Genomic DNA, 10502 nt, shown 5'->3' with positions numbered 1-10502 from the left:
GACTATTTCTTGTTCCTCAAAAACGTAAAATATACTTTCAAAATAAACTGATTTTTTCATAGCTCAGCTAGATGGCTACAAAGACAGATATAGATATCCGCTAGATGTTTGGTCCATAGTTCTATTACGATTTATAAGGAAATAAAATGCATCTAAAATGAAATATTTTTATAGGTTTCATGGCATAGTTACACTGCTGGACATCCATACTAACAATTCATAGTTTTTGTCCTTGTTACTCATATTTTCAATTTATATTTTAGATTTTTCTCATAATGTTGCTGGAACATTACATCGCTACCCATGGACTTGACAGAAGTACCGCACTATTTTACAATGACATGTACCAAGCATAAGTAAAATCATGTTCCTTCACAAATTCAAACACTACTTTTGGCCCTAAAAATGAAAGGAATAATGCTTCTGAGGGTTAAACATTTCCAAAATCGCCAGTGTATGAGGAAAGTTGGCGGGATAAGTGGATTTAATCCAGCAGGTGGCGCCATTATGGAACACCAGCACAGTATTGGACCTTGGTCGATACAGTGAGTGAGTATGTCACACACTCACTGAGGCATCATTTACATCATCACTTATATAGTAACGCGCCGATGAAGCTTCATGAAACAGTGTGCTTATTTTCAGAGCTCAGTAGGTGGTGCTCTTGGTTTAGAAGTGTGAGGTTTCATGAAGGTGGTGGTTTAAAACCAATTTTTGTGGATCAGACAGTGACATCTAGTGGGCTCTGAAAGTCATGGCACTGTTTCATGAAGCCTCATCAACCCATCAGTCACGGTCATTGCTTAGAAATCCTGTGAGGTTTCATCAAAATAGTGGTTCAAAACCAACAAGCAGAGAGCAGAGAGCGCCATCTAGTGACCTCTGAAAATGAGGACACTGTTTCACGAAGCGTCACCGGCCCAAAAGCATCTGCATCATGACATGATGAAATGAATGCTCAGGGAGAGAAGACCAGACAGATGTTCAGACAACATTTCTTTAATACAAAGTCAACATATCTACATACACAGTGGCTTTAAACCAAGTATTGTTTCAGTTAGAAGTAACAGTTGAAAGTGATCGGCCCTCCTACAAAGAAAAAACTATTCTGCTGAGTCGGGAATTGTTTTCTGCTCTTTCCTTGTGTTCGTGGATGACTCTTTTGTTCCCCGAGTGTCTTTTCTGCAATGATCCCAGATACCACAAAGTCCAGTGTTGTTTGTCCGGGCGAGTCTGGATCATTAGCACATGAAGTCACATTGGACAAACTTCTGCGCTTCTGGCTCGGGGCCAGAGTCTTTCTTTCATTTGGAAAAAAAAAAAAAAAAAAAGTGGGTCGCAGAGACACATCTGAAGGTGTGGAGACAGTTGCAGCACATTTTTTTGGTTGTCATGGTTTCCCCTTGTTTGCATCAGTCCAGAATTCTTTCTGTGTCACATATAAAAAGCAAAAAAAAAAAAAGCATGGATCTCGACAAGTTTAATGCATGACGTAGAACGAAAGATGAAATATTTGGCATAGCGGTCATTTAAAGCGGTTCAGGAATGAAAGACACCTACGGGGCGCGAGAGGAGCGGGAACGGAGAATGTGGATTCTTCAACATGAGCACAGTTCATGTCCCAACACATGATCCAGACCGAGACCAACAGCTCATCGTGAGATGAAGAAAGAAAGACTGGATGGGTCGACTTCCCGGCTTTGATTTAGTTACATACGCTGACGCCGATTTCATGGCCCTCGCCAAATGTGCGAGAACAGAGTCTGGCACGTTTCCCGGATCTCACTGCTGGCCAGGGAAATTAAAGGCAGAAAAAAAGGCAAACGGTATTTAAAGATCAGGATGCAGGGTTCGAACCGAAAGAACACTTGAGAAGGAGAGAAAACACTTTAGAAGTTGGGAATCGTTTTTTTTCCTTTTCGTCCATCCTCACATCACTGCTGAGCCTCCAGGGTTCGACAAATACATATAGTCTATATATTTGTTATTTACATCTATGACAAAATGAAGTACCACTTTATGTTATGTAAATAGTAAAAAATACGAGTCTGCACGCGTGAGGCCAATTCCGTCTGGGTCTTCGTAACGCTGCTACAAAAACAAAAGATGAGCGGGCCGGTCCACACGGAGGTTAGTCTCTCTAAACATGAAAAATAAAAGGAGCATTTAATTCATACTATGCTTGGATATAATTTCATATTCTGCATTTTCATATATATGAATGTGTGTGGGCGCAGCCGTATATGCACACACACACAGACGTAACATTTCTACAGTGAAAAAATAGAATGTCTTTCAACATAATATGAACAGATAAGCACTTTTTCTTAGCTACTAGTATTAAAAAATGCAATGCAATATCTCTGTTAAAAAAAAAGGAAAGAAAAATGTAACGCAAATTAAGCCATACAACATTAATTTTTTTTTTTTTCATCTGTAATGTTACATCAACAATAAGGCTTTTTTGGAAATAAGATCACACACAGTTCAGTCCATCGTCCCGCCTTCTTGTGCACAACACTGATTTTACAGCTAAAAAAACCCGACTTGAGGGTGTTTTTATGGGGTGTGCAAGAAACTTCATTCTTGAGTCCAAATAAAAAAACCTAAAAAACTATCCACCTCTTACCGAACACAAAGAGAGGGCCAATTTTTTTTCCAACCACGAGAACACAAAAGCTTCGCACCTGCCACTTTTGAGTCTTTTATACTGAGATACATGGTTATAGAGTAGTCGAGGTGATAGAGACCGGGGGACGATGACGTGGATGCTCCTGTTGCATCTTGTTCTTCTCTCCAGAGTCACACGTACAGCATACACTTGATAAGCAGCATGTTTGGTTTCTGACTGGAACAAAAAAAAAAACGGTGATCTTTGTACACAAAGACAAGCCCCTCTTTGTCTGTTAGGGTGTGTCCAAAGATTTGCCTTGAAAAATGGTCCGGTGAACCAGCCACGATTCCACAGTGGAAACAAACAAAAGTGGGTTGCCATGGTCACCGGACCAGTCGAGCTTCGAGCAACAGGCATGAATTTTTTTTTTTTTCTTTTTCTTGTCTCTAAATCCAGTTCTCTAGTCTTGAGTTTCAATTCCTTCCTGACAGATGAGCGTCGCCTCTCATGTTGGAAGAGGCTGTCGTGTGATTTTGTTAGCATCTCCTTAGCAGGTCCCCCCTCCGTCCCCCCCTCCCACCAGATGGGAGCGTTCTCTTTTTTTTTCTCCCTCGGAGAGATGGTTAACCACAGTTTGGACAGGGAGGAGGAAAAAAAATGCTGAATTTCACTCACAAAAATACTCATTTACACCCATTGATATCAAAACAACAAGAGAATGTCACCCCGTATCGGCTACATCCAACTGCCTCTCCATCATCTGCAGCTAATAACCACTGTTTTTGAGAAGAGAAATAAAAATATTTTTTTTACATTGTCCTCCATTTTGAAACACTTGAGGTAAAGTTAGGAGCCTGGCAACGTTGATCAAAAACCGGACCCTCAGCATGAGCCATAGTTTGTGTTTTTCGGTTCGGTTTCTTTGAGATCTGGGCTGATTCGGAATCGTCGGATCAGGCGTCACCACGCGGAGACAGAAACTTGCGGTTGGGTGCGTCAGAATTAGAAGTGGCGGCTTTTCAAAATTCAAGTTTCTATGGCTCAGGAGACTGTCGAGGTGGAGAGGGGCGACAGGATTGGTGGAGGGGGGAGAGATGGCTTTTTACGTTGCATAGTGATCAAAGCTTCCTAAGTACTCCAGAGCGGCGTGGTAGCAGAACTGATACTCGTCCTGTCGGAGAAGAAGCACAGCCGTAAGTTTCATTCTCAGAAGCGTACGCCTCGATGAGCCGTACAACACCATCTGAAGGAGTAAAAAGAGGCCAGACTCGGGACCCAACACTGACCTCGGTCTGGACCATGGCTGGTCTCTGTGTGCGTAGCATTTTGACTGTCTGGAAAATGTCGACCACGCCTTCGTAGCGCATCCTCTCCAGGACGATGCTGAGGGTGATGAAGACTCCGGTGCGGCCAACACCAGCGCTGCGACAGGAGAAGGAAAATGTTGATCAAGTTTAAACGCAGCATCAACCGAACGGAAAGGGAATTCATTATGTTTGTAGTGCGAATAAATCCATTACGAGTCTCCTGTGAGCAGCCAACACACAGCACCACCGGACGCTCCGCCGCAGCTTTAAATCACTACACAACTGTACCTACAGTCTGAGCTGCAGCAACCACAATCATCCCTGACTGGAAACTCAGGAGAGAGAGTTCAAGCAACAAAAGAGTCGGAATAAGTCTTTCCACGCTCACAGTCTCGACCACACCGGCCCGCCAGGACAGTCAACAGACACACAAAGATGCAGGAAGGTGGGCTCCTCCCCTGCAGCAGAACCTCCCGCCGCTCTCAGGCAGAACTGGAGAGTGAAATGACTTCCACTCCAGCAAATGGAGCAGTAATTGATGCTGCATGACAACACATTTATTTGGGCTTTTTCTAGCCTCCAGTGCTGTTTTGCTGAGTGAAGCCAAATATTTGTGGGATACTGTCGCCAAGAAGGGACTGGACTTTTTAATGGCTCTGATCATCTGGACATTACCGCAAACATACTTGATGTGAGGCGAAAGACTTGAAGCTACACTGGATTCCATGAAGTCTTACATTATCTATTTCTTAAATTCTAATTTTTTATTATTATTATTATTATTTTTTGATATTTTGTCTTTTTAACTTCACCATTCCATATCTATCTGTTTCAGTCAGTTTGTATATCCACTCTGCAACATATTATTCTATCTAAAAATATACGTTCTTTTTAACTATAATAATTATTTTCATTTCTCACAAAAAAGCCAGAAAAAACCCACATGCACAAGTAATTCTAACAGAAAATTTAAACTGTACTTTCAGATATCCGTTATTATTATTCACGAGCATATGTATTTACTTTATAAATTAAAAATTACCTTGTTTTTTTTTTCACTCTACTTGTCACAGCACTAACAAACTCAAATGAATGTAAGTGCAATACAACGTATGAAAATATCTCATCCAGTCATTTGACTTCAAGCACTGCAGTCAATGCAGTTTTGTGGAATCATAGGACTGGCATTGGAAAATAAAAGTGAACATAGAGAAGGAAAAAATAACCAGAAATAAAAGTTGAAATATCTGTTTTCATCTGAATATATTTCCTTTTATCCATCCACACCTATTTCCGCTGTAGCAGTTAAAATGGTTTGTCCCATAGAAAAATGAACTGCCCACCCCTGCACCACACTGGCAGAGTCACGCGCCCACACACACACACACACACGCACACGCACACGCACACGCACACGCACACACACACCTCACACACACACCTCACACTCCCACTCAGCCCAGCCAAAGCCACTTCCTCGGTCACATGGACTCATACACTCTCATGCTCTGCCTCCAGCAGGACCGTCGCTCTAAATCTGAAAGCTTGCCGAGCAGCCGCAGACTGAGGGGATTTGGTGTCTCCATTCACAGGGAGAAATCAGGCAATTAATGACAAAGGCAAACGGGATATATTTATTAGATAGAGGCTGGGGAGAGGGGGAGGAAGAGCAGGAAGAGAGCGAGTGCCAGTCGACTGGAGAAAGAGAGCGAAGAGAAGAGGATTAGAAGACACACAGAGATGACAGATGGAGAAGGCCAGTGACAGGAGATGCACGAATAAGAGAAGAAGAAGCAGCTACAGTAGCTGTTCAAAGATGACAAAGCTTTCATGATGCTGAGAGGGAAAAAAAAAATCCGACATTAAAAATCTCAACTTTTCAGGAGTTTGTCTGGAGCCACCTGAGAAACCATTTCACACAATCCTCAAATATTGCACCCAATTCTGCGCCACATATCTGGAGTCCACAGAACAACACCAAGCCAAGACACTTGTGTTTGGTTCCTTCATAATCCAGTCCTGATGCCAAGACTAATAATATCCAACCCGGGAGATGATTGTCACTGCGGTTCTGCCTCAACTGTAATGATGCGAGCAAATCTCCCTCATGTGCTCTCACTAGATCGTGGCCAATGCCAGACCCTTATCCCCCCCATCCATACAGGAAGGAGGGATGGCAGCGTGGAGGAATAAGTCAGTCTTATTGGACCGTCCTGACACATCCAACAACTCCCCACGGGCCGCTCGGCGGCTGGTGACATCATTGCTTTTGAATCCAGCGAGGGTGATGTTACGCTGATGATGTCATGGAGCCTGTGTGCTAGATATTTATTTCCCACCCGCACCAAGGACGCAACAGTAATACGGGAAGAATGATCGCGGCTTTTCATGACTTCTACCCTTTTTAAAGAGCGTGAATCTCGCCGCTGACTCCTGGTTTAGAGGTGAAATAGTGGCGGAAGGCTTCGGCCAAAACTCACTAATGTCTTTCTTAATGTCTGAGGTTGAAATATGGAGTAATAAAGAAATCGACACCAGAAACAGATTGAATAGAAGTGTGATGTTTTGAGCTGACAAGCCCATCAAACCGGTGAGCTAAATGCCCATAATGATGACCGGCCAGCTGCAATAGCTGAGGGAAAAAAGAAGAAAAGAAAAGAAAGCCTGTTTTTGTAGAATATTGCAGGTTCTTCAGCATAATGTAGAATCCTGCAGATTTTTTTTTTGTTGTTGTTGAAGAAACCGTGTCCTCATTTTCAGAGCCCAGAACAGTTGCTTCACTTCATTTGTAAACAGCTGTGAAAATGAGGACATTGTTTCATGAAGCCTCATCCGCCCATCACTGGCAATCTGCATCCCACCTCATGGAGCTTGTTTCCACTTGTGATCGCTGCCCATCTTGCTTCGCAGCGTGTGAGATTTTAGTCAGCAAAATCAGAATATGTTTTTGTGTGTGAAAGGCTTCAAATGCAGGCGAATGCTAAAACAAACACATGGTTTCGTCTGCATGGATGTGAACTGCTTCAGTTTCATGACCAATTTTTCTATTACTATTTACTATCTTTGGCCGCAGAAAAAAATACTAAAAACCTGACCAAACCAGAAGGTGGGTCTGCTCTTGTTTTCCTCTTGTCTCTTTCCATGTCCTCTTACTCAGCTGCTGCTCATTCACAGTGTCCTCAGTGAAGCCAAAGGCAGCCTTCAGTGTTGCATGTTGACAGATTTAAGGCTTTCACTTCCGTGGCATCTCCGGACTCCAGGGGTGGCGCGACACTTAAGAAAAAGATTGAGGTTGGGGCTAGGTAAGCCACAAGATGGCGCACCTTTCGATCTACATGAAACAAGGTGTCGATTGCCATTTAAAGCCTGTTACTTCCAGACACGGTGACTTTCTGTTAGTAAGGAGGAGAGCCAAGTGCGGGGTTATAGATGGCAACTGATGCGCCATGTAATTCTGTGAAGAAAGCTTCAGAATGTCTCCTAGTGCTACGCGCAATCCACACTGCTCCATGGGAGGGAAATACTCCTTACTCCATTGAAACACCTACGTGTCACCAACACCGCAGAAGGATGAAAAGTCCACTTTGCCAGGGTCAATATATCACCAATGGGCGTGAGGATGGGTTGGTTTTGGACCTGGTTTTGGGCAGATATTCCCGTACCGACGACCTGTTTGCATGCAACCGGGGCTTGTCCCTCCTGCTCTACTGGGACAGCTGCCTGGAGCATGATTTGAAAACTTTATTTTTACCCACTTGGTTCGGGTCCTGGTCAAGAGCAGAATTGGGCACTTACTTAGCTGCATGCAATATTAACGCTGAAGCACTTTTGAGTCACATTTGCCCTCTTTTCCACCAAGGTTTGATCAGCATGACTCTGGTAAACCACCACGACCGGCCTGATCACAACCAGACATCCAGTCATAATGTTTGAGCCTAGCACCCCGATGCACCTGCATGAGGTCAAAATGGCCGGCTGGTGACCAACCGCTAAGCGACAATGGCAACATCAAAACACCAAATCCTGAAATCTCTGCCATCTTTACGGCGTGGGTCACCTTCAACACCTGGACGATAAAGAGGCATCATGGTGGGATCGTAAAATCTAAAATGAATGGTTGTATCGCTTTATGAGGCCCCTCTTTGCAAATGCCAGGCTGCATCATGGCCTTATCAATTATGGAGAAGACGGGCCGGTGGAGGTGCTGAGGAGGAGAGACTGCGGCGGGGAATAAAAAAGACAGAAGGAGTGTCTGTATCTGATGATGCGGCGAAAACCGCCACACCGTAAACCTTGAACCTCCATTAGAGAATGAGGTGGGACGGTTTAGTGAAAGGGCCACGTCAGAACAGGAGTCTGTTGTGAGGACCGCACGCACTTACATTGTAGGTACGTGTTTTTATTTTTTTTTTCCTACCTGCAGTGGACAGAAATCGGCCCATCTTGTCCGAACTGCTCCTTGGTTTTATGAACCTGCCCGATGAAGTCAATAAATCCCTCCCCAGATTTGGGAACGCCTTGCTCCGGCCAGTCGGTGAACTGGAATTGCCGTACCGTCCGGGATTGGCCGTCCTGAAAATAAGCAGATACACCTGTTAAATTCAAACTTTTTTTACGAGGTCACACTGGAGACTAGAGGAAAACAGAAATCTACGACTTCAATGCCTGTTCGCGGTCCAAAACTGAAATATTCAGCTTGCATTTTTGGATCTTTACGACATCATAAAAGCACTTTAGAGCCGTGCACTGCATCAAGGGTCAGCTCTTCCCTCAACTCAATTCTCTTTTTAATCATAAAGCGTGTGCGTGTGTGTGTGTGTGTGTGTGTGTGTGTGTGTGTGTGTGTGTGTGTGTGTGTGTGTGCCAGGACAGAGGCCCAACTTATAGCCAATCAATAGTGTATCTGGCTCGGCGGGCGTCTTCTCCCAGACACCTTGTTGAGTAGGATAATCCCGGGCAGGGATCAATACCGCGTCCTGATGGATGAGCAAATGGAGCGCCGGGAAGAAAGCGGGAACGTCTAAGCGAGCGCTGGGATAATGAAAATTGAAAACAAAAACTCTGACAACCCATCAAAGCCACCAGACAAAATGTCAATCTAAACAATTTGCTTCTGTATTGATTCTCCAAATCATATCTCAGAGGGGGCGAGGGAACTGCCTTCAAAAATGTATTCCACCACAGACTGCAGATCTGTGGCTCCAGCTGAGAAAGATGTTCTTCCTGACAAATCCTAAAAACTGAATCTTTATGATATTTGGTTTTCCAAAACGCCACTGAATCCGTTTCTAAAGTACAGAACAAATACTAATACGAGTGATTTTCGTCCCTCATATTTCATTCATATTCATTAGCTTCTCCACGAAAACAAGGCGCCGGAACACACATTTCCTCTGACAGTTGTCTGAGATCAGAGGAGCTGTCATCTGGATCCCAGCAGCAACTTCTTCCAGTCCCAGTTCCGATCAGGTGCAGTTCTCACACGTCTGCTCTTGCCAGTTGTTCACACGTAAGAATCACAGCTCCAGGAGCTCGGCAGGTGAACCTCACTTCTTCCTTCCCTCATCTTTGTGTGAGTCTCTGCCGAGAATTTAGAGGGAATTATCTCGATCAATGAACCCATATGAAGCCACTCAAGAGGGAGAGATTAGCGTCTGGAGGTAGCCTCTCAGTTAACATCAGCTTATGGATGTTTTAAGTTGTTCAATTACTCGCGTTGCATTGCTGCGTTCAGGTTATTGTGTGTTAAGTCGGTGAGGAAAACAAGAGGCGAAACTCTGTGTGCTAGATCCACAATTGAATCATACTTACACCTGACACTACCACAACTGCCTCTTGCGACTCGATGATAAATCTGACATTTAAAAGGCCTAGCATCAATGTGTGATGTACTAATAGTGACTATTCCTTTTCTATTTCTATACCTCATTCATAGTTGGGCTACAAATCCACCAACTATAACACGCTGACATGCATTTATAAGACACCGTGAAGGCCTGTCTGATAAAGAGGCAAACACAAGGTGTCAACATGCAATGCACACGGCTGAATTTTGCCTCAATTTCAGGTGGAAAATGTCCAATGTCTTTGGAGAATGTTTTGCATTAACAAACTCAAAACTCAGATGAAAATGAAAAACAACAGCCCGGTATTAAAATTCATCTCAGAAAATGGTGGCAAAACTCCCCTTTTTTAACAACTGTAAAGTTTATTACTGCATCTTAAAGACAAGACAATAGGCGGTGTAAAGTTCTTGTAGGAGATAAAACAAGGCTTGAAAATGAGTAAAAGAAAAAAAAAACTGAAACATATCCACTTGTTACCATTCCCACAGACCTAAAGAAAAATGATATAAAAATGTAAAATAAAGGCTCAATCATTTCTATTGCAGTGAGTAAAATATTTTACTTTTGTGAGTCAAAGAAAGACTCACATGTTTGATTCATTTTCCCTGATCATGAGCAAACCAGGCTGAAGCAACAGCAGCGGCGTTGAAACAGAATACTTGAAACAGAATAGGGACCGCTGCTGCGATTCCTCATCTGAAGAGGCTTTGAAGTAGCTGTTTTCTCAGGTAGCCA

The 10502-nt window shown here is 43.5% G+C and overlaps 1 protein-coding gene across 16 annotated transcripts in view; it reads right to left on the bottom strand.

Moving 5' to 3' along the window:
* Positions 1-983: 983 nt before the first annotated feature.
* ptprsa (protein tyrosine phosphatase receptor type Sa) overlaps positions 984-10502 on the bottom strand; it is a 214840-nt gene continuing 205321 nt past the window's right edge. For all 16 annotated transcript variants that reach the window (XM_053843556.1, XM_053843721.1, XM_053843882.1 and 13 more), the window contains 3 exons: positions 8339-8493; positions 3901-4036; positions 984-3785 (listed from right to left, as the gene is read on the bottom strand). In XM_053843556.1, coding sequence (XP_053699531.1) covers positions 3717-3785; positions 3901-4036; positions 8339-8493 — 360 coding nt within the window. In that variant the 3' untranslated portion in view covers positions 984-3716. The remainder of the gene's footprint in view (positions 3786-3900; positions 4037-8338; positions 8494-10502) is intronic.

Source organism: Synchiropus splendidus, chromosome 1 (genome assembly GCF_027744825.2).
Source record: "Synchiropus splendidus isolate RoL2022-P1 chromosome 1, RoL_Sspl_1.0, whole genome shotgun sequence".
NCBI classification, from domain to species: Eukaryota; Metazoa; Chordata; class Actinopteri; order Syngnathiformes; family Callionymidae; genus Synchiropus; species Synchiropus splendidus.
The sequence above is the reverse complement of the archived record's forward strand: the minus strand, read 5'-3'. Positions and strand labels throughout refer to the sequence as shown.